Source organism: Phyllobates terribilis, unplaced genomic scaffold (genome assembly GCF_046119375.1).
Source record: "Phyllobates terribilis strain yellow unplaced genomic scaffold, ASM4611937v1 Scaffold_3__8_contigs__length_932513732, whole genome shotgun sequence".
NCBI classification, from domain to species: domain Eukaryota; kingdom Metazoa; phylum Chordata; class Amphibia; order Anura; family Dendrobatidae; genus Phyllobates; species Phyllobates terribilis.
Window position 1 is genome coordinate 367529636 of NW_027362763.1, and position 24949 is coordinate 367554584.

General features: G+C 42.7%; 1 protein-coding gene across 2 annotated transcripts in view; it reads right to left on the bottom strand.

Moving 5' to 3' along the window:
• The window catches only part of CSMD1 (CUB and Sushi multiple domains 1), a 2980041-nt gene that overhangs the window by 177059 nt on the left and 2778033 nt on the right, over positions 1-24949 (bottom strand). For both annotated transcript variants that reach the window (XM_073675393.1, XM_073675394.1), the window contains exons 56-57: positions 23530-23703; positions 22454-22636 (exon numbers count right to left, since the gene is read on the bottom strand). In XM_073675393.1, coding sequence (XP_073531494.1) covers positions 22454-22636; positions 23530-23703 — 357 coding nt within the window. The remainder of the gene's footprint in view (positions 1-22453; positions 22637-23529; positions 23704-24949) is intronic.

A 24949-nucleotide genomic window follows, 5' to 3' on the forward strand; every position in this document is an offset into this window, starting at 1 on the left:
GAAGACATAACTAACACATGGAAAAGTGACAAGTGCATATAGTCATGCGAAAAGAAAAGAGGTGGAGGAGTAAAAGGAGGGGGAGACACAGATATAGGCATGTCATGCCCTTCTAAAATCCAAAAAGTGAGAAGCCGACACGGCCAGTCCGTTCCTGCCCGTGCCACCTCCGTGTCGCCGGGTCTGTGCCAGAGCCCCGGTGGACCGTGACGGCCAGCCCCCCTCTCCCAATACTGGTGCCTGTCCGCTGGTGGGTCAAGCGAGCCCGCCTGTGGTGGAGGCAGCTCTAAGCTTTTTAATTTAAATTGTCTCTCTAATTTGAATGAATACACTTTAAATCCATTTACAAGGATCTATTGGAGGACAAGTCTCATGCCAGCAGCCGCGTAATTCCAGCTCCAGTAGCGTCCACTAAAGCTGCTGCATTTAAAAAGCTTTTATAAGGATCGAGCTTGGCTGTCCACTGCAAGGCATCCTACTGCCAGTCCCAGCCCCTATGCCTTGGGGTGCCTCCTGATGCTCTTCACTGAGTATCCCGTGGTCCCGAAGCATTTCCTTTGAAAAAATTAAGTGTCCAAACTACAGGTGGTGTAGCTTGCTTAACAGCCGGGATAATCCGCTGACTAGCAGACACTGCTACTAGGCACAAAGTATTTCTTGGGCTAGATGCAGTTAAAAATTTGTAATTAGATACTCTCGTTGGATGCTGAGAAAGCATTCCATAGAGTCTCCTGACACGCCATATATTATTCTCTTAAAAAGTTTGGGGTAGGGGTCTAGGGGACCCTTTTATAGCCAAAATCACGGCCCTGTATCGCAATACGTCACCTAGGCTGAAGATAAATGGAACTGTAGCACCCTGAGGGCTCGGTTGCTACAGAGGTATTGCACCTCACCCAGAGGTGTGATATGTCACTCTCAGGTAAGGATGGAGTGTGGATCAGGACCCGACACCTTCATGCATTACACCACATTGCCGTGGGGCAGGGCGACCAATATGCCCCTGAGATGGGCACGAAAGTCCCTGTCCCTGGCTGGAGTGGGGGGAGGGAACACTGAGGAAGGGGAACCCTGTAGTGCAGGAGCAGGGAGGAAGCAGTTCCTGGGTGCATTGAGAAGGGAGTATAAAAGGTGGGCACCATCTTAGTTCAGTGCAGAGAAGTCTGAGCAGAAGTGACAGGGAGCAGGGGCTCTGCATGAGCTCTGCTCCGGAGGTGGGCCTAGTAACAGAGGCCCAGGCCTGGAAGAGGGAGAAGGAAGGAAGAGGAGTGGAGAAGGCTCCAGGAACGAGGATCGAAGGGATCCCTGGGGTGCGGACGGGCGAGTCGCCACCGCACGCCCGAATCTACCTGCGTGGAGGGGTCAGGCCAAAGGGGGAGACCGGTCCCCGAAACTAGTGGAGGCAGGAAACGACCCTCAGCTAGAAACCAGAGGCTGTGACATTTTATGTGGCGCAGCCCCTCGCTACACCCGCTAGGAAGGCACCACATAGGGTCAGGGAAACTGGCGCCAAGTTTACCAAGAGGAGGTCCGAGGCAGCCGGACAGAAGGGTTGGTATGAAAGGCCAGACAAAGGACACAAAAAGGGGGTCTTGTGAAGTGCTCCAAAGTTATCAGGGAGTTGTATGAGCCCCTCAACTGGTGAGCACAGTACGACGTGGGCAGCCGTTACCTGCAGACGTGGTCTGGATAATAAGAACTGTGAGTAAAGGCCCTGGACTGCATCACTGACTCCGTGTCGTTACTGGTTCTGCCCTGCACCATCACCCCCATCCTCTGCATACACTGCCCTGAGGCCATACTCCTCCCGTGGGGAGTTATGCTACGCTCTGCTGCACCCACAACACCAGCCTCAGCGGTCTGCCCTGCAGCGGCAGTTCACTCTGACCGCAATCCACGGGTGGCGTAGTCGGACATTTAAACATCAAAACCACATAAATAGTTCCGCCACTGGTTTGACCGCCCTGAGCCACGGAACCGGGTCGTCGCCACGGAGACTACAACCACCAGCATCCACCAAAAAGGGTCTGGCTCCGGGTGTTCCAAGGCCCAGGGGGCACGTCAGAACATTTTCAACACCTTTCATAATCACCAATGGGACAAGGCAGGGATGTCCTCTGTCCCCTCTCTTATACATCCTAGTGACGGAGCACCTGCTCTCATCAATTCGCCATAACCCCAATATTAGGCGGATTGAGGTGGGAGGCACCGAGTACAAGTGCTATCTATTTGCTGATGATGTCCTAGTATATATCACTCAATCACATATATCCATCCATGCTGTTATGGCTGAAATAGATCACTTTGCTACATGGTCAAATTTTAAAATCAATGCAGCGAAGTCTGAGGCCCTCGATGTCTCCCTCCCCAAATCCATACAGGATTCCATCCAGTCCAGTGTTTGTCAGTTAAACTCATTGATGGTGATGTGTGTCAGGGCTCTTTATATCACTGTAAGCAATTGCAGACACCTGTGCTAATTAGTTTGGCAGGTGTGACCAATGAAAGGCAAGACTACTTAAGAAGGCTGTCCCACATTATTAAGCAGCCTACATTTTCTGCCCAAATGGGAAAGAAAAAGGATGTGTCGGCTGCTGAGATGCAACAAATTGTGGAGTGTTTAGGTCAAGGCATGACTACAATCAACATTGTGCGATGATCAGGATGAAGAGTCTTGGCAATCAAGAAGTATGTAGCTGATTCACAGTACACACGTGTGCGTGCTGATAAGGGCAAATAGAGGACTCTTTCCTACAGGCAATTACGTCAGGTTAAAAGAGCAGCGGCAAAAAAGCCTTGTCATAGCAGCAGACAAGTTTTTGAAGCTGCTGTTGCCTCCAACGTCCCACGAACAACAAGATGCAGGGTCCTTCAGAGGTTTGCAGCTGTGCATACGCCATCCTGTCGACCTCCTCTATCCACTTCACACAAGCAGAAACGGCTCCAGTGGGCCAATCATTACATGAAGACTGATTTCAAAACTGTTTTGTTCACGGATGAGTGCCGTGCAACGCTCGATGGTCCAGATGGATGGAGTGGAGGATGGCTGGTTGATGGACACCCCACGCATACACGGCTACAGCGCCAACAAGGAGGAGGTGGAGTAATGTTTTGGGCTGGAATCATGGGGAGAGAGATTGTCGGCCCCTTTAGGATCCCTGAAGGGGTAAAGATGAACTCCATAATGTATGTGCAGTTTCTCAAACAGCACTTCCTGCCATGGTTCAAGAAGAAGAACCGTGTATTCCACAGCAAGATCATTTTTATGCATGATAATGCACCGTCTCATGCTGCACATAACCCATCTGCATCTCTGGCTGATATGGGCATAAAAGGGGACAAACTTATGGTGTGACCCCCATGCTCCCCTGATCTCTACCCCATTCAGAACCTCTGGAGCATCATCAAAAGGAGTGTCTTTGATGGCGGGAGGCAGTTCACATCTAAGCAACAGCTCTGGGAGGGTATTCTGTCCTCATGCAAAACAATTGAAGCAGAAACCATCCAAAACCTGACAAATTCAATGGACGAGAGAGTTCAGAAGCTCCTTTCGTACAAGGGGTCCTATGTGCAAATGTAACATCACCTAGAATAAAGTTTTGAGTTGAAAACTGTTTGATTTCAGTTTCTAATAACCTGCTTATGCTTATAATTTCAAAAATGATCATTTTTTTGGTCTTTATTAAAATGAAAAGGTTGATCGAAGAGTGTGGGGGATCTAAGAGTGTGGCAACCCAGTAGTCAGGATTACTTCGAATTCTGACAATCTGAGGGTCATGTTGCAGGTAGTGCAGCAAGAAGGCACTTATGTGTCTTGCGCATCTCGGAGCCCCAAAATTATTTTACGGGCTAGATGCAGCTAAAAATTATTATTAATTTTAAATCTGGTGGAGCTTAGTATAGATGGCCTAATAGAATCAGTACTGCACACTGCTACAAAGCCCAAATTATTTTCCAGCCAAGATACAGATAAACATGATTAGTAATTTTAAATCTGGTGGAGCTTAGTATAGATGGCCTAATAGAATCAGTACTGCACACTGCTACAAAGCCCAAATCATTTTCCAGCCAAGATACAGATAAACATGATTAGTAATTTGAAAGCTTAAAATGGTTGGTGAGGTGATTTTAACCAATCATCAAGCTTTTACTCTCCCCAGGATGACACTGGGGTAGAAAAGTCATTTCGGATCCATGATTTGTTCATCTTTATAAACGTGAGTCTGTCTACATTATCAGTGGAGAGCCGCGTGCGCTTATCTGTCAGCACACCACCAGCAGCGCTGAACACACGTTCAGACAGAACGCTGGCTGCGGGGCATGACAAGCTCTCCAAGGCGTAAGTGGCTAGCTCTGGCCATTTATCCAGATTGGAAGCCCAAAAAGAGCAAGGGTCCAGTGACACAGTCATGGCTTCAATGTTTACTTGGAGATACTCCTATACCATCATCTCTAGGCGTTGACTATGTGTCAGACTTCTTGTCTCCTGTGGCCTTGCAAAGGATGGGCTAAAAAAGTGGTGAAATGATTCCGCAAAATTGATGTTACCAGCAGATACTGTGTTTCTGTTACGGTTTGAGTGCTGAACACTCGACGGTCCCACGGTTGGCAAGTTGGAACTGTGAGATTCAGTACGTGCACCACTGGTGTTTTGTGGAAAAGCACATGTAAGATTCTGCAACAGTCTCTGCTGATACTCCTGCATGCGTGCATCCCTTTCTATGGCAGGAATAATTTCTGCAAATTTACTTTTGTACCGGGGATCTAACAGTGTGGCAACCCAGTAGTCAGGATTATTTCTAATTCTCACAATTCGAGGGTCATGTTGCAGGTAGTGCAGCAAGAAGGCACTCATGTGTGTTGCGCATCCAGGAGCACCAAGTCCCTGCTGTGTTGGTGGCGAGGTAACAATCAGGCTTCCTTCCTCTGTCCTCTCCCCCCAACCTCGCACAACAGAAATGTGATCAAGGTCTCCCTCATCTGATGAGTCTTCCATCAGTTCGTCCTCCACTTCTTCCTGGGCTCCTGCACCTTCCTCACTAGTTTGGCTGCTACCATGTGCCCTGGTAAAACCATCTCCCCCACCCTCACATGCCTGCCGCCTTGGTGCTGCCGACCGTCTGGACCTTGCGGATGTTAGCCCTTCCGCATACAACTCCTCCTCCTCTACTTCCTCCACCTTCTCTTGTGCCACCACCTGACTCCGAATTCTGTTTAACATGTGCTCCAGCATGTAAATCACCGGAATAGTCATGCTGATAATGGCATCGCCAGCACTAAACATCTTCGTCGCCATTTCAAAACTGTGCAGAAGGGTGCATAGGTCCCTGATCTGAGACCACTCCTCCAGCGTGATTTGCCCCACCTCTGGATCTTGTTGGCCCAGGCTATACGTCAGAACGTATTGCCCCAGGGCTTGTCGGTGCTGCCACAGTCGCTGCAACATGTGCAGAGTTGAATTCCACCGGGTAGGCACATCGCATTTTAGCCGGTGAAGTGGCACGCCCAACGACTTCTGTAGAGATGTAAGTCGCTGAGCTGCGGGATGCGAATGGCGGAAGTGAGCACACAGCGACCATGCCCTCTGCAGAAGGCCATCTAGTCCGGGATAGTGGGCTAAAAAATTGCTGGACAACCAGGTTCAACACGTGAGCCATACAAGGCACGTGTGTGACATTGCCCCGGCGAAGGGCCGCACCCAGGTTTGCAGCATTGTCGCACACAGCCTTCCCTGGTTTCAGGTCCAGTGGAGACAACCATTCATGAAATTGGTTCTCCAGAGCTGACCACAACTCCTCAGCTGTGTGACTCACATTTCCCGGACAATTCAAAGTAAAAATTGCCTGATGACGTTGAGCCCTACTGCCAGCATAGTAAGGTGGTGTGCAGGATTCCTTCTGCGCAGTTAGAAAGCTTGTGGCATGACCAGACAGGTTTTGGGTGCAGGTGGAGGACCGAGAGGAGGTTGAGGAGGCAGAAGCAGTGGAGGAACTTTGAGATAAAGAGGATTGACGCACAACTCGTGGGGACAACAAGACTTGGACAGCAGCCCCTTGTCCTGCTGTCACCATAGTTACCCATTGCCCAGTCAGCGACATGTAACGCCCCTGTCCATGCCTACTCGTCCAAGTGTCTGTGGTGAAATGCACCCTGTCACACACAGAGTTTCTCAAAGAAGCGGTGATGTTGTGTGCGACATGCTGGTGGAGCGCAGGCACACCTTTCTTTGAGAAGTAGTGCCGACTGGGCATCTGGTACTGGGGCACTGCGACGGACATAAGGTCTCGAAAATCCTCTGTGTCCACCAGGCGGAAAGGCAGCATTTCTGTAGCCAAGAGCTTGCAGATGGTGAAATTCAACCTCTTAGCTTTCTCATGGCTAGGAGGAAATGGTCTTTTACTTGTCCACATCTGAGGGACCGAGTGCTGGCTATTGTGCTTAGACGGGGTTAATTAGGGTGTCCACGGCAAACTTCTGGTCTGTGAGGAAGATGCAGGCGGACATGTTAGGTTGCCTTGATCCAAAGGTGGTGCTATCGATGTCGGACAGCTCTCAACACCAGCTGGTGTTACCACCTCCAAAGAAAATGATGACCTGCCAATCACGCTGGCTGTTGCGGGTAAAGAGGTGGCAGGTCTGCGCCCCAAAACAGGTGTGACTGCTGTCCCCCCAGTCACAGAGGATGAAGAGGCCGCGGTTGCACAAGATATGGCAGACGGTGGTTGGCCCGGCCCGCTAGGCCGCATTGTAGCACAGTGAGCTTCCCACTGCAACTTATGCTTCATGTCCATGTGCCGGTTCATGCATGAAGTACTCAAACTATGTATTTTTTGGCCTCTACTTAACTTTTGCTGACAAATGTTACAGATAACACGAGTTGGGTCATCTTTATTGATCTGAAAAAATGCCCAGGCTATGCAAGGCTTAGCACCCATGCGACCTGAAGAGCCATCACGACTTGTGGTGAGAGGCAGAGTTGTGTTTGAGGATGCAGTTGTGGACGTGCTTCCAGTACTACGTCTCTGTCCAGGAAGGCGCAACCTGACCTCGTCGTCACTAGCATTCTCCTCCACCTCCTCTGCTGACCTCATCTCTTGGCTGACTGTGGGTTGACAGTAAGTGGGATCTCCAACCTCATCATCATCACCCTGTGCATTATCACACCCGTCGTCCTCAGAGCCAACCTGTTCCTGCCCTGACAAAAAACTAAAGTTGTTGCTCCAATCAGGTATTTGAGTCTCATCATCGTCTTCCTCATTGTCTCCACCAACAGGAGTTACAGTTTGGGAATGAGGGTCTACATTATGGTCAGAACCTTCAGAGTCTGGTCCTGGATCCGACTCATAAAGATTCTGGGCATCAGTGCAGATCATTTCCTCGTCTGAATTCACAGAAGCGCTGGAGCCGACCTCTGATTCCCAGGCTATAGTATGAGTAAACAGCTCTGCAGACTCAACCATCAGTTCTACCTCATACTCAGATGGGCAGCTGGAGATTTGGGAGCTGTGAGGAAGCAAGTGCGATTGGGGTGACACCTTTGAGGACTGGAGTATTTGTGATGTTGAAGTTGATGTGGAGGAGAGCCCACTTAAAGGAACACTTGATATCCGTTGAAGCACCTGCTGTTTTTGTGCCTCATCTGGAATTTGTAGTGATTGGCGTGGCCGTAAGAAAGGGATCTTATCACATTGTCCGCTAAAAGAAGTAGACATTTTAGTTTGGCTGGAAGATGGTCTTTCTTCTGCAGATGTTACTGTTGCTTTAACACCTACCCCACGGACACAACCTTTTTTCCCCTTCCCAACACGCCTATTCCCATTTCCACCAGCAGCAGGCCTTTTTCCACTCATTTTGGTGGTTAACTAATTCACAACTCTGGAGTTGTTTGCACAAAAAAACAATGGATGGGAACCGAGCAGAGCTGAGTGGCCAAACTGTGGTATTAGGCCAAAACTATTGGCTGGGTTAGATGCAGAAAAAAATTATATTCAATTTGCAACCTGATGGAGGTCAGTATAGATGGGCTAATAGAACAAGTCCCACACACAGCTAGAAGCCCAAATATTTTTTCAGAGGTAGATGCAGAAAAAAATTATATTCAGTTTGCAACCTGATGGAGGTCAGTATAGATGGACTAATAGACCAAGTCCCACACACTGCTAGAAGGCCAAATATTTTTTCAGAGCTAGATGCAGAAAAAAATTATATTCAATTTGCAACCTGATGGAGGTCAGTATAGATGGACTAATAGACCAAGTCCCACACACTGCTAGAAGCCCAAATATTTTTTCAGAGCTAGATGCAGATAAAAATTATTTTTAATTTGCAACCTGATGGAGGTCAGTATATATGGACTAATAAAACAAGTCCCACACACTGCTAGAAGCCCAAATATTTTTTCAGAGGTAGATGCAGAAAAAAATTATATTCAGTTTGCAACCTGATGGAGGTCAGTATAGATGGACTAGTAGAACAAGTCCCACACACTGCTAGAAGGACAAATATTTTTTTCAGAGCTAGATGCAGATAAAAATTATTTTTAATTTGCAACCTGATGGAGGTCAGTATAGATGGACTAGTAGAACAAGTCCCACACACTGCTAGAAGGATAAATATTTTTTCAGAGCTAGATGCAGAAAAAAAATTATTTTGAATTTGCAACCTGATGGAGGTCAGTATAGATGGACTAATAGAACAAGTCCCACACACTGCTAGAAGGACAAATATTTTTTCAGAGCTAGATGCAGAAAAAAATTATATTCAATTTGCAACCTGATGGAGGTCAGTATAGATGGACTAATAGACCAAGTCCCACACACTGCTAGAAGGCCAAATATTTTTTAATTATTTTTAATTTGCAACCTGATGGAGGTCAGTATAGATGGACTAATAAAACAATTTCCACACACTGCTAGAAGCCCAAATATTTTTTCAGAGGTAGATGCAGAAAAAAATTATATTCAGTTTGCAACCTGATGGAGGTCAGTATAGATGGACTTGCCTGTTCCTGCATTCCCCGGTGTGGGTCAACAGCTGTGACCAGGGTTTGACCTGGAGTACCACCTGGTCTCTCTGCTCGGTTCCTCCCTGGTTCATGGCGTCGACTGAGCCACCGTGCGACCTTGGTCGGACCGAGTTGATACTCAGTCACGCCCCTCCAGGCACTCCTCAGTTCATGGTCCAGTGGGATCACTAATCATGCTCACGCCAGTCAGTCCGGGCATGTGCGTAACAGTCAACTTGTTACACAGCACTTAAATATTGAAAAAAATAAGCTTAGGATCAACATAAATATTTGTTTAAGACAAAATGCAACCTCATTATATTCTTCTCCCTTCTGTCCTTTTGACATCTCTTCTTACCTTTATGACTTCTATGCCTCTCATTTTTTCTCAAAATTCTCTATGTGATCTTAAAGTTCACATCTTCAGACAATCATTTAATCTGTCCTTCAATATTTAATACAGTCTATCTAAAGCATAGCAGTTTACAGATAATAGATTTTTTGCTACTTCTATATTAATACTTATTTGGCAGAATTTTATGTAGGTTTTCATACTACAAATCCATTGCAATGTACAATACAATATAATGGATGTGGTTTACAAACCCGTATTTACAGGCACCATAAAAATAAAGCACAAAACTGCTGCAGATTTTGACTTGTTGACTTGCAACTGTACTGGTATATTGTTCTACATCTGTATTTTAACATATTGTTCAGGGATGAATGTCCCTATAAATCAGACAAAATCCAAAACCCCAAATTCAAGTGTAAATAGGATTTCACATTTTTTTACCATTATCTGTGCTGAGCTAGAAAATACCATGGTCAGAAGAAGTTCAGTTTTATCAGCCGCTGCAGTAATCTCAAAGTTTACTGCTGCTGTCAATTCTTTCAAAATAAAAACAGAATAAGTGCAGGGATTATCCACCTTGGTGGACATTTTTTTTCTTACTTAAAGACTAATCTAATTGGGGCTAAAAAACATTTCTTTGCAATTGGGTTTCACTAAAAATTTAGCACTGTATGCCTCCTATAGCCTCTGTATTACACTGTCGATTACTGGCCACATTATCTTTATTTTCACAGATGTGTTGAGGACATGATTTTGTGGCACTTTCCATTATATAGGTATGCAGGCTCAGTGTCAGCACCCGAAGCACCCGGGCTAGTGCCGGGGCTCAGAGCAGGTGGGGGGCCCACTCATCGTCAGGCACCCCTGCGCGCTATGGGACCCGTGAGCGGTGCAGTACCCCTACTTGCTCAGGGCCCTGGCAGCCGGCGGCACAATGCTTACCTCTCCTCGTGCCTCTGCAGCAAGTCCAGTATCTTCTGTGGCTGCTGCACTGTGACCTCTCAGGTCAGAGGGCACGGTGAAGTCTTTACACCACGCTCTCTCGTGAGCTGTCACAGGCAGTGCAGAGCGGGAAGACGCCGACGACGCTGGAGTCCAGAGCAGCGGCAGCAGGTGAGAAGTGAGATGAGTATTTGATTTTTTTTTTTTTATATGTATGGAGGAATAAGGCATTATATGAGGGGGAACAAGTGATATCCTGCATGGGGCATTATATTGGGGGAACAAGTGACATCCTGCATGGGGCATTATATGGGGGGGACAAGTGACATCCTGCATGGTGCATTATATGGAGGGAGCAAGTGACATCCTGCATGGGGCATTATATGGGGGGAACAAGTGACATCCTGCATGGGGCATTATATGGGGGGAGAGGTGACATCCTACATGGGGCATTATATGGGGGGGAGAGGTGACATCCTGCATGGGGCATTATATGGGGGGAGAGAGGTGACAGCCTGCATGGGGCATTATATGGGGGGGAGGTGACTTCCTGCATGGGGCATTATATGGGGGGAGAGGTGACATCCTGCATAGGGCATTATATGGGGGGAGGTGACATCCTGCATGGGGCATGCCATACTTATATAATGTAAGTACCACAAAATCATGTCCTTATCACGTCAGTTAAAATACAGAAAATTTGCCAGCAACTCATTCTGCAGCCAGCAAAAGACAATGCAACACAACAGCTTTAGAAGGCAAATTTGGCAAAATTTTAATGAAACAAAGTCGTAAAAATGATTTTTGGCCCCAATTGCATGTTTTTAAATAAGAAAAAAATTGTCTCCAAAGCTGGACAATCAATTCACTGACTTTGGTGGAATAAAGCAATTACAATTACAAAGCAATTACCCCAATGAATAGGGCAAAGTGCAACATTAAGGTGAGAACAGAGATATGCAATTTATTATTTTTATATGGGGTGCTGACCTAATTCCTCTACGACCCCTTTAACACTATTGTATATAGATGGGTTTATCAGTCTTCAGGGCCATCCATCCTAATGAATTATTAGGGGGTCAAGTAGTGATTATTTATAAGCACATGGGTGTCCATTTTATTTCTACTCGTATTCACGATAATACCCCAACATCTCTTGGGGCATAGTGAAAAGACTGTAAAAAGCACGGTGGATAAGATTAACATTTTAATAAATAATAAAAGATGATATTTTAACATTATTTTATACCACCTTAGTCATTGAATTATTTGTTCTTTTTTTTGGTGGATTTGCCATTGCGAGTTCAGTGTCCTCTTACAGTGAATAAAGCAGGACAATCCATGTCAAGTTGTCTTTCCTCATAAATGGTGTCGGAACGTGAATTTTTTTTGAGAAACTAAGTGACCATTTTAGGAAAATATATTATTGCAATCATGACAATTACAGGATCTCATCACTTTTGTAGGACAAAATATTTCTGAATAAAATTAGGAATCTATAGCTTTTTTTAGTCTAAAATAGAAAATCATTAAGAATAGGTACAAAACTAGACATGTCTAGGAAAAATAGTTTTAGCCAAGGATAAATTAATGTATTGGGGTACAGATTAGAATTTTGTGTTTGGCACAAATCAGAAAAAAAGTATGGTCAGTCACCCTCCATTTTGTTGGATTTTTAATAAGGTTTCAAAAGGGTTAAAAAATTATAACCCCTTACCTGTCCTATAAAGAGAGAAGAACGATCCAATCACCGATCTGAAGCTAGCAAAGGACCAGAAGGGGAAAAGCAGCTGAAAGATGGGTGAAGTTGAGGGCCTAATGCAGGGCGATATACTATTTTACATTATTTTAACTCCTCTGTGCTCTGTTTATTACACTTTAGGGTATGGAGAGATGTCAGAACATAAAAAATATATTTTGGGGATAGATTCAATTCATACCAAATCTATTCTGCCAGCTAATTTCAGAGAACATGTGTCACGGGTGTGTCAGAGGTGACAGAAAGTCGTCCTGCAGTGGTTTGTTCTTTAGAGCACCAATCAACATGCAGGGATTGTCTGCCACACACTGTAATGCCGCAGCCATGTTCGTTGTGGCATTACAGTTATTGGCTGGCCACACAGCGTCATCAGGTCTATATCAGACTTTGCGCCGCCGTGCTCGTCAGTCTTCGCCACAATCAGGCAGTGTAGGGAGAGGTGCTGCTGAGCTAGGGAGAGATTTGGTTGTTTAGTAGATAGTGTAGGTATTTCACAAGATTCTTTACACATATCCATGTCAACTAACAGTCTTTCTGAGGACTAACCCAGCTGCAGAGATATCAGTGCTAGGCAGGCAGGCGGTGCATATAGAAAGAGGGTTAATTCCAGTTCTGTCTGCTGGTGCTTTTACAGATATTATATTTGTAGAAATAGCCCCAGGTATCAGGGGCCAGGAATATTTTTTTTTTTATCTTAATCCTGTCTATTTGCTTAAAAAGCAATCCAGAGAATACTGTTTTTTTGCTCCATTTGCTTGTTGGCACTGCAGTATACAGCCAGGTCCTTTCCATATTACAGCGCTAAAAATCCAGCTGTTTAAAACTGTGGTTTGTCCGTCACACGGATCACATATAATTGTGTTGAAAATACTGCCATTTTTGGTCTCCATTGAAATTTTGTTGCAGTGTGTCAGCGACCTTATTGACATGAGGTCACTGTTAAAAATTGTTGCCTACAGGCCAGCTATTTAAAACTGTGGTTTGTCCATCACACGGATCACATATAATTGCGCTGAAGATTCTGCCATTTCTGGCCTCCATTAAAATTTTGATTCAGTGTGTCAGCAAACTTATTGACATGAGGTCGCTGTTAAAGATCGTTTCCTAGAGGCCAGCTATTTAAAACTGGTTAGCTCGTCACACGGATCACATATAAGTTCACTCTAAATGCTGCCATTTCTGGCCTCTATTAAAATTTTGTTTCAGTGTGTCAGTGAAGTTATTGACATCAGTTTGCTATTAAAAATAGTTACCTACAGACCAGCTATTTAAAACTGTGGTTTGTCCGTCACACGGATCACACATAAGTTCGCTCCAAATTCAGCCATTTGTAGTGAGTGTGGAAGATATTGTCCTCCATTTAAAATGGGCAAGGGGCGGGGAACTGGACGTGATGGTGATGGTGCATGCAGAGGCTGAAGCAGTGGGCAAGCTGAAATTGTGCCACAATAAACACCCACATCATCTCGCTCGACCTTCCTGTCCCAATTAATAGGGGACCGCAGAGCACCACTATTGAACACAAAGCAGTGTGAAAAGGTTATTGATTGGATAGCAGATAATGCTTCCAATCACTTAGCCACTATCACCCTGTCTTCCACATGGTCAAGTCTCAGTAGCCGTGAGTCTGGACTGCATATTCCTCACTCTGATTCTCCTTCCTCCCACCATGCCGAGTGCCCAGAGACAACTAATCCCACAGTTTGACACTCCGAAGAGCTATACACTTTTCCTTTTATAGAATTGGGGGATGTAGCGATGCCGAAATATTTGAGCAGCCATGGTCATACGAAGGCGACGGTGGGAAAGTGTCACAAGAGGTGGACGATGATGAGAAACAATTGCCAGAAAGTCAGGAGGAGGACAAGGGTGCGGAAGAGGAAGATGAGGTGCTGGATGATATAGTAACTGACCCAACCTGGAAGGAGGACATGCAGAGCGAGGATAGCAGCACACAGGGGGAGGGAGGCAGAGCACCCCAACAGGCAGGAAGAAACAGTGTGGTGGCTGCAGACAGAAGGCAGGCAACTGTTCCCCGTAACACCAACACGACGGAAGTTTCCAGTACTATTGTTCGGTCTTCCCGAGTCTGGTAGTTTTCTAAAGACTCTGCCAATAACCCCAGAAAGGCAATTTGCACCACCTGCCAGGCCAGCATCAGCAGGGGTGGCAAAACAAGCAGCCTGACCACCACCTGCATGATCAGGCCCATGACAGCAAAGCACCTGACTTTGTGGGCCGAACCCCAGGGTTCAGGAAAAGTGTCTGCGGGTGACACCACTGCTTCTTCTGTTGTGCATGCAAGTCAATCCCCTGTCCATAGTGCATGCGAAGATGCCTCCTGCCCTGCACCTGTAGTTGCACACTCTCAACTAGCACCATAAGCAACCACGTCCTTGTCCCATAGCAGCGTTCATTTGTCCATAAACCAGTCTTTGGAACATAAGCGCAAATACACAGCCAACGCCTCCTGACATCCTCCCGACGCTTAGGATTGCGGGCCCTAGGTCAATCAGGGTTACCCTCACAGTCTACAGCTCCTGCACCTCCTCCTCCTCTGCCTCCTCCTCCTCTTCAGCCTCCATCTCCAAAATGACCACATCAGTCACAAGCTGGAAGCATTGCAGCACTGCCTCGGCCAAGCGGCAACAGGCTGTGCTGAAGCTAATATGCTTAGGTGACAAACCGAATAATGCTGAAGATTTGTGGATAGCTCTGACAGAGCAGGCAGATCTGTGGCTGACACCGCTGAACCTACAGCCAGGCATGGTCGTGCAAGACCATGGCCGGAACATGGTGGCGGCTCTGAGAAGAGGCAAGCTCACAAATGTAACATGCCAGGCCCATGTGCTTAACCTCGTGATTCAGCGGTTTCTCAAAACCTACCCAGAGCTGCCAGATCTTCTTGTCAAAGTACTCTGCCTGTGTGCCCATTTTAGAAAGTCAGCTACAGCTTCCTCCGCCTTTGCCATACTTCAGCAGCGTTTGCAGCTTCCGGCTCACCGACTGGTGTGTGATGTCCCCATGCGTTGGAACTCTACACTGTAGATGTTGGGAAGGATTTGTGAGCAGAAAATAGCAGTTGTTGACTGCCAGCATCAACAAGGCCATCGGTAATCAGTTCAAACTCCACACATAAGACCTCAGGAGTGGACATGGATGTCAGATATCTGTACCACCCTCCAAAACTTTGAGGGCTCCACCAAAATGGTGAGCGGCGATGACGCCATAATTAGCGTCATCATCCCGCTTCTATGTCTTCTGAAACGCTTTCTGCTCACAATCAAAGAGGATGCATTGCAGGCGGAGCACGATGAAATGTAGCAAGGAACCCTACAGGGTGATTACACATAGCCCAGCCTCATCTCATCCCAATGTGGATTGGGTGACAATGAGGAAGAGGAGGAGGAAGAACAGGAGTTAGTTTCATGTGCTATAGACAGTACTACCTGCACAACTGTCATACCGTCTGTTCAGTGTGGATGGCCTGAGGACAGGGAGGAGGAGGAGAGCATGGTCAGCCATCCTCTTGGTGAAGACATGGAAGTCTTGCCTGTTAGCAGTCTGGCACGCATGGCTGAGTATATGTTACGCTGCCTTTTCCATGACCCTCACATTCTCAAAATTTTGGGTGACAGTCATTCCTGGTTGGTGACATTTCTAAAACCACGCTACAAGGAGAACTTGATATCTCTTATTCGTGAGGAGGACACGTCTACAAAAATGGGGCAGTACCAGAAGGCCCTTGTTGAGGAACTATTAAAAAAATTCCCATCTGAAAACGCTGGTGGCAGAGGTTTGTTGGACAATCAAGGAGTATAGGCGAGAGAGACACAACGCCAATCCAGCAGAGGCAGGAGAACACTGTCAAAGTTCTGGGAGAGTTTTCTCAGCCCCTCCGATTGCACAGGCCCTGAGGTGTGGGGTGCTCTCACAAGGAGAGCAAAGTTTGGGAAGATGCTGAGGGAGTACCTTGTCGACCGTACCAACGTCCTCCGTGATTCCTCTGTGCCTTTTAATTATTGGGTATCCAAGCTGGACACGTGGAATGAACTGGCTCTCTACGCCTTGGAGGTCTTGGCCTGCACTGCCACTAGCATTTTATTAGAGCGGGTCTTTAGTACGCTGGTGGAATTATAACTGATAAGAGCCTTTGCCTGTCAACTGAAAATGCTGACAGACTAACTCTTATAAAAATGAACAAGGGCTGGATTGGACAAGATTTCTCAATACTACCGAATGATAACAGTGTAACATAAACTCAAATCCAGTGTCTTTTTTGGGAGGTTTATTCCCATGCACCTTTTCACACCCACACATGGGTATGCGCTTCCTGATTTTAGCTATTTGCTCTTGACCTCCTCCTTCTCCTCATACTCCACCACCATATCACCAGGGTAACCGTGGTATTATGCAACACCCACATAATTTTTTTAAAGAGTGTTTATGATGCCCATAAAAAAATATTTTTATATAGTATGTTCATGTATACCCCCCAGCCGTAAATGTTTGTCAGCCCTTGCATTCGCTGCATAGGCCAACACTATGGGAGACCCAATTCCTTATAATGGGAACATTTTTTCATGAGGCCCTCTACGTCTCTTCCAAGAGGCATTGGAGTGCCTCCAAATTTTTGGCAACCCTTGCATTCACTGCATAGGCAAACACAATGGGAGACCCACTTCCTAATAATGGCAACATTGTTTTGAGGAAGCCCTCTGACCTCCACATCTCTTCCAAGGGGCATTGGAGTGCCTCCAAATTTTTGGCAACCCTTGCATTTACTGCATAGGCAAACACAATGGGATACCCACTTCCTAATAATAGGAACATTGTTTTCAGGAGGCCCTCTGACCTCCACGTCTCTTCCATGGGGCATTGGAGTGCCTCCAAATTTTTGCCAAACCTTGCATTCACTGCATAGACAAACACAATGGGAGACCCACTTCCTAATAATGGGAACATTGTCTTCAGGAGGCCCTCTGACCTCCACGTCTCTTCCAAGGGGCATTGGAGTGCCTCCCGATTTTTTTTTCAGCCCTTGCATTCACTGCATAGGTCAATACTATGGGAGACCCACTTCCTAATAATGGGAACAATTTTTTCATAAGGCCCTCTATGTCTCTTCCAAGGGGAATTGGAGTGCCTCCAAATTTTTGGCAACCCTTGCATTCACTGCATAGGCCAACACTATGGGAGACCCACTTCCTTATAATGGGAACATTTTTTTTCAGGAGGCCCTCCTCTATGTCTCTTCAAAGGGGTATTGGGGTGCGTCCAAATTTTCAAAGGGGTATTGGGGTGAGCCCAAATTTTGGGCAGACCTGCCAGTCACTGCATATGCAATAACAGCATAGGAGACCCACTCTTTAGTAATGGGAACAACAAAGCATAGCCGGCTGATGCTCTCTAAGAATAGCGAGGGCCAACTGCTGGCCCTTTAAGAATAGTAAAGGCCGCCTGATGGCCCTATAAAAATAGGCTTAGTGACTTTCAGAGACCGTCCTTCATAAATGAAACAGGATGTGTCTAATCATGTCTCACACACCACATGGCCAGATAAGGTTGTAAAATGTTAAAATGACATTTCCTGGTGAATGCATTTGTTACGGTTGAAAGCAATGCAAAAGTGAAAAATGCATCAAAAACGCTACGTGTGAACAAACCCCAAGGTGTGGAGGAGTATTTTTGTTTTTGTTTATTTATTTTGCCTTAAATACAAGTCAGTACCCTGGAAAGGATGTTCCTTAACATTTTTCCCAGGAAAATCCATTTTGTTTTCGTTTTTGTATGTTTTATTGTGAGTCCGTAAAAGTGGCGTAATACCTCTGTCAATGTTGTTGACAGCAGTGACTTGGGAGTCAGAAATGCTTCCAGGGGTCTTCCCCATGCTGTTCCTATGTCATTTGAGCACTGTTCCCATCGATTTGGGCAATTTTTAGGCCCTCTGCAGACCTCTGGGGGGAGCCACCTGAAAAATGCTCTTGTTTCCCATAGACTTAAATTGGGCTCGTTGCTCTGGTCGAGCACCAATTCCAATTTGCTTGACCCGAGCATCGAGCATCAGAGCATATTTTTGCTTGCCCATCACTAATCCTCACCCATCCCTTGTAAACTGTGAGCCCTCATGTGCAGTGACCTCGTTCCTCTTGTACCAGTCGCTGTCACGTTTTGTTAAAGATTATTATTTTTGTATGTATATCACTTTTTCACATGTAAAGCGCCATGGAATAAATTGAGCTATATTAATAAATAATAATAATTTTACTATAAATTACCAATATATCTCAATTAGCCCAAATTTTTATAATTCCCCATGAGGCACTGGAATGAATAAATAACCAAAGAGAGAGTTGTGCCAGAAAGAAGAGTACAACTTGATAAAAATAAAATTTTTATTATTAGAATTCATTAAAAAACACATGTATATGCAAAGTAATTAAGGCAAACACCAAAAGACAAACATGGACATCTTAGAAAAGGTCTACATGATAGGTGAGCCAATCACAGAGGTTTCATGAGTACATGTGTACAGGAAGGCACTATCACAAATGGTCACAAAAAAATAAAATCCTCTAATAACAAATAAGATAAGTGCATATAGATTAAACAAATAAATTTAGTCAATAAAATTAGGTATATGACTATCCTGTAGGTATATAGTGCTTAGTAATAGTGATATGAGGGTAAAAGATATCTATACATATACCCAAAGCAGAAGAAAGTCAACAATGCATACCAATGATCAGCTCACCTACCACAGGACCCGACACGTCTTTCACCACTCCTTCCTCTATGAATAGCTCACTTACCATATACACCTTTTTTAAGATGTCCATGTTTGTCTTTTTGGAGTTTGCCTTTATTACTTTTTATATACATGTGTTTTTAATGAATTCTGATAAAAATGTAATTTTTATAAAGTTGTACTCTTTTTCCTGGCACAACTCTCTGTTTGGTTATTTATTTTACTATAAATCCAAATGAATGTTAAGTTAGCTTTAAGTTGAATGATCCAATCATTAACTAGTATAGTGTTCTATGATATTAAATTGTAAAACTTCTATCTACTTAACATCACAATATTTGTGTCACATTTAGAGGTCATTATTTCAGATATCATTCAAATTAGTTTAGCAGAATCAAATTAGTATTAATAACCTTCTCTGTGGCCTATTAAAATTAACAGTGGGAAATTATGTTAAATCATGTCTTACTTTAGTTTTATTTCCAGTTCTGAAATAAAATACCAATTTAGTGGAAGTCTGAAGGCTTAGAGACTAGACACAGTCTCAATGACAGTAATAATTTATAATGTGCATGCATATTACACAATTTCAACACATTTCTAACTGCACTAAATCTGAGCACTACTATATTTGTCTGACATTGAAATACACTTGTCTATTTTATTTTTATTAAATGTCTATTTTAAAAGCTGAAATTCTACCAGTAGCTGCGGCTTAAAATTTGCAAAGTTATTTGGAAGAGTGTTTAAATTATAAAGATATTCTCTTAAACACATAATTTTCTTTTTGTTAGTTATTGCTAATATAATTGTCCTTATTAAACTATATTTTTGGCAGAATTAGTAGAATTTAGACAAATATCTTGTTTATTCTTTAAGCTGTTAATGTATCCATGTGTTGTTACTGTCTCTGCTTAGTAGAAAAAGAGTCACATTATAGGTTTGTGTGAAACTGTATGGGAAGAAATATGACAACAATGAATAGTAATAATTGCGTTGCAAATTCATTAAGACCTTACCCTGGCATTACTTTATATGAATAGGTTGCAATATTTACTTTGTGTGTGCTCACAACCTATGAACAAGTGCAATGAAGAAAGCAACCATATTTTACAAATTACGAGATATTGGAAAAGAAATGCATAATTTTATGCAATAGTAAATATGGCTCAAATTGTTGAAAATGTAAATGTAGTATCAGATATTTGGTACAAATTGTTAGAAATATCGAACAGTTTACTCTTGCATATGCCTTTTCCAAGGTTTGTTCTGAAATAAACGGTGCATGATTGTTGAGCAATTTTTGCTTTTTCTGATTTCTCCTTGCCTCGCACCTGTAAATGGTAACCTTGAGGCATGGCATTTACTACACATTTATATGACTTTTTGTCAATTTTGCTACATTTTTTTTAAAGGGAAACAATCAGGAGATTAATTGTGCCTTAGCTACAGGCTCCATGATTACAATCATGTATGTATAGTTTTTAAAGGCCGTGGTGTTTCAAAGAAAACACAGATTTAAAAAAAAGTAGTCAGTCAAGGGGAGATGGGTCCACTGAGTGGCTCCCTCTGCCTTCTCTACACCCAGCTCATTGTGAATGGCAGTTTTCTCATTATTTGCAAATATGTAGAGAATTATCAATCAAGCCAGGCAAGGTGGGGAAAATTTGAATGTCCTGGGAGGCTCCATTAAAGTATTACATGAACCGCCTGGCAGCACTAAACAACAATTGATTGCTAAACATTTACCAATCAAGTCATTGTGCTTACACAAATGGACTGAAGTAACTGCAAGTCTTGTTTGCACAGGACGATTCACCTCCAGAAATATGATCTTTTGCGCTCCTCAAAGGATCATCTCACCCAGTGAATGAGCAGTTTGTTCATTCATCTGGCAATCAACAACCTGTTTATATTGAAATATTATTTTGAATGAGCGGTCTTAGTAACCCTTGTGCAAAATAATCTTTCAGTGCGAATCCATGTCTGTTACGATCCACAACAAATAGAATCAAATTAAAAAAATATAATTTTTTAATTATTAAAAGGGTTTTCCAACTAATAAAAGTTAATTTTAATCAATACATTTTGGAATAATAATAAGTTTCACAATTGGATGCGTTTAAAAAAAAATGTTCCTGTGCTGAAATAATCTTATAAATGTGCCCCTGTTGTGTACTGTGTAATGGGTGTTTCTGACCGTGCAGGAACATGGTCTGATCATACCCCATCTCCTGGGCAGGGAGGGAAGCAAAAGAGTATACAGATATTACAGCATGGGATCACAGCTGATTCTTTTTGTGAGATAAAGTATTTCCCTGACTGTTTTTAAACAATGTTTTACTTCAATGAAAGAATTATTTGCAATGCTGTGCTGTAAAGTCAGTATACTTTCCCCCTCGCCACCCCGCCCAGAAGCCTCGAACATCATGATGTAATTGACATGTGACACACAGTTACTTCTGAGGCCTGGTCATGGCCAAGGTCCCTGCCTAGAGAGCATAGGTCATAGATGCTGAAGTGGAAAGAACAGGACCTGATGGGCCTCTTCTTCTCTAGGCTACCTGTGGCCAGGAGTTCAACAGGTTTGGAGATGCAGCTTGCAACAGGTGAAATAAGGGGCCGCTATGAAGACCGGACAGTGGGTAGCGGAGGAACGGGACAGGTGAGCAGCGAGGTGAGTATATATTTTTTTGTACTTTACATATTATGTTTATTAGCATACCAGAGTATTAAACTACAGATCCCAGAACATAATAAGGGACATTCAATTGGTAATGAGTAACTTTAATGCAAATTATATTTCCCAGGAAAATCCATATGACTTTGGCAGATCCACTCATCTCTAGTACTAAGTCTAATAAAAATTCAGCCATGTTTTTCTAATCCTGAACACCCCTTCAAGTGCTTAAATAGACCCTTATAACTTTTCAAAAATACTCCTACTGTACACCAGAAATCATTAGTAAAGTCCATGATAATCCACTGAATATCATACAATCTCTAATATACAGAAGGAAAAGGAGATAGTCCATACGCTACTAAAGTTGAAAAATTCTTTTTGGAGTCTTACATTTTAGGTGCAGATGACTTCATGGTGAATCTAGATTCCATTTCAATAATCTTTGAAAAACTTTAGAAAGGTTTAAAATATATGTACATTTTCACATTTGAATGATTCCTATGAAAGCTGTATTGAGCCTTTACAAATAACTTCTTTTAAAACTTTTTGGGAAGAAAATTAGTAAAATACAAGAAACAATACAGCATTGCCCCTAGTTATATGGAAGGGCCAAAGCAATGGCTTACTAGCGCTGCCTTTTTAGTAAAAATGCTTTATCAACACATTTGTTTAGGGATTAGTCAAGTTTTGCTAGTCATGCTAGTTATTTACATTTTAGAATAAATTCTTTTTTATTTTTAAATATTGTTATTTTGCATTATTTTGCTGTTTGTTGGCAAATATATAGTCTGCATCATATGCAATAAAAGGTTTCTTAGTGCTAAATTGATTTACTTATCAATAAACTTAATGTAAATACTATCATTACTGATACTATCAGGAAGTCAAATTCCCAAAATTGTAGTATACTTTGGGATAGTCATAAACAGCATTTTGAAATGAATTCTGAGAATGGTACTTACCTTCACATGATGGTTGTAGTCCAGACCACGATCCATTTGATAAACAAGTCCGTTCCATGGATCCTATTAATGTATATCCCATTTCACAAGAAAAACGAAGTAAACTTTTTGTCTTAAATTCATTGCCAAGGCGTGATCCATGAGCTGGTATTCCAGGGTCACCACACATTCCAGCATTATTTCCTTAAACACATATTCAAATATATTTTTACTTTCACATTTAGATATGCAGATATCGATAATTATACACATAGGTCCCGATTATTCAAGACTGACATTTTAAAGGGCAGTTTTGATGACAGGTGCACTGGAGTAAGATGTGTCAAATTAGAGTTGAGTGCCTCTAAATGAATTTGATGAATCTTTTAGATGCCTTGCCCTAGCATAAGAAACTTGCTGCTGTCAATGACTCAGCCATGTTCCTCAGCAATAAGCTTCATTATTTAAAAAAAAAATTGGTAGAGTTGGCTGGAGGTAGTGTAAAACCTAAAAAGTCACAACATTTTAAACATTTTTTTGCTCAATAATTCTAGCAAAAACAGTTTGATGATTAATTTTCAAATAATGGCTGCATATTTTTTATAAAATGAAAAGCAACTTGATGTTTCTAAAATATTTATTTCACTTTATATAAGAAAATTACCAAATAGTCTGGCATGTGATCCCTTTTGATTTGTCAAAAGGGATCACATGCCAGACTCACAGTTTCTTAGAATTGAGATTGATGCTATTGCAGCCATTATATTACTGTTATTAGGGCATCTAAACATATGTATAGAAATCCTCTAGATGGACATAACAAACTTACCATTTTATTAATTTGTTTTTTGATAATAAGTCAATTTAGTTATGCATCATTAGGATATGTCAGAAAAAAATAACCTAGATAAACTCAGAAAAGAAGAGTACTTATACTTCATTAAATATGTATTTGTAAGGCATACTGTGCTGTAGCTTGTTTCCAGATTTGTGTTATGATAATCACCAAATTTCTCATTTCAGGAAAAGTACAAGTTAGGTTAGATCCATTCAAAATGAAATAATTCAATAAGTGCTCTATAATATTGCTGATATACCTGAGCAATGAGGAAGTGTTCCGCTCCATCGACTGTTCTCTTGGCAAACTCTTGTTGCATTTCCTATTAATATATGAGCTCCAGAGCAAGAGTAATGGATTTTTGATCCATATGTAAATTTATCTCCTCCTAACATTGTATTTGCAGGGATTCCTGGATGACCACATGATATTGCTGTGAAAAAACATTGTTTCTTATTAAATGCAATATTCCACATTTTATTTCATTAAAACCTGATATATACTCTATTAATTTTGTGTCATTATTTATGGATGGTCCAGACAGAACTAAAACATCATAAATGTAGTGATGAAGTTCTGATCATACAAGGCAAAAAAAACATTTCTAAGAGGGTATCTCCATTTAATTGTATGTAAAACAAAGAAAATACTCCAAGGATGTCCATATCCTTTAAATTCCAGTATTTTTTAGTTTTTGTTATGAACTTTGTCCGCATTTGGATTAATACATCTTGAAAGACAATTTTTAAAATCTTAATTGGGTGGAACATCATGATAAGGCATTCATTTTCAACTAGAGATAAAAGGCATGCATAAAAGTGGATTCCAGTCTTCCAGTTGCAGATTTAGTCCAAGAAAAATTTGTATCTGCAACAAATGTTAATATCTATTTTATACATATATATATATATATATATATATATATATATATATATATGAGTAAAGATGAATGACTCTATTCTGAGCGAATCCAAATGATTTGTGAGTCACTTTGTGCAAATTCAACAAAAAAAAGTGGTCAGTTGGCTGCCATTTTGCTGCATTGTAAAAGGCCACAATTGCCTTCAGTGTGAATGTACAATTTTCATAGTCATGAAAATACAGAAAAATCTTTAAATGAGAAGGTGTGTCCAAACTTTTGGTCTGTACTGTATATATATATACAGCACAGACCAAAAGTTTGGACACACCTTCTGATTTAAAGATTTTTCTGTATTTTCATGACTATGAAAATTGTACATTCACACTGAAGGCATCAAAAACTATGAATTAACACATGTGGAATTATATACTTAACAAAAAAGTGTGAAACAACTGAAAACATGTCTTATATTCTAGGTTCTTCAAAGTAGCCACCTTTTGCTTTGATGACTGCTTTGCACACTCTTGGCATTCTCTTGATGAGCTTCAAGAGTTAGTCACCGGAAATGGTCTTCCAACAATCTTGAAGGAGTTCCCAGAGATGCTTAGCACTTGTTGGCCCTTTTGCCTTCACTCTGCAGCCAAGCTCACCCCAAACCATCTTGATTGGGTTCAGGTCTGGTGACTGTGGAGGCCAGGTTTTCTGGCATAGCACCCCATCACTCTCCTTCTTGGTCAAATAGCCCTTACACAGCCTGGAGGTGTGTTTGGGGTCATTGTCCTGTTGAAAAATAAATGATGGTCCAACTAAACGCAAA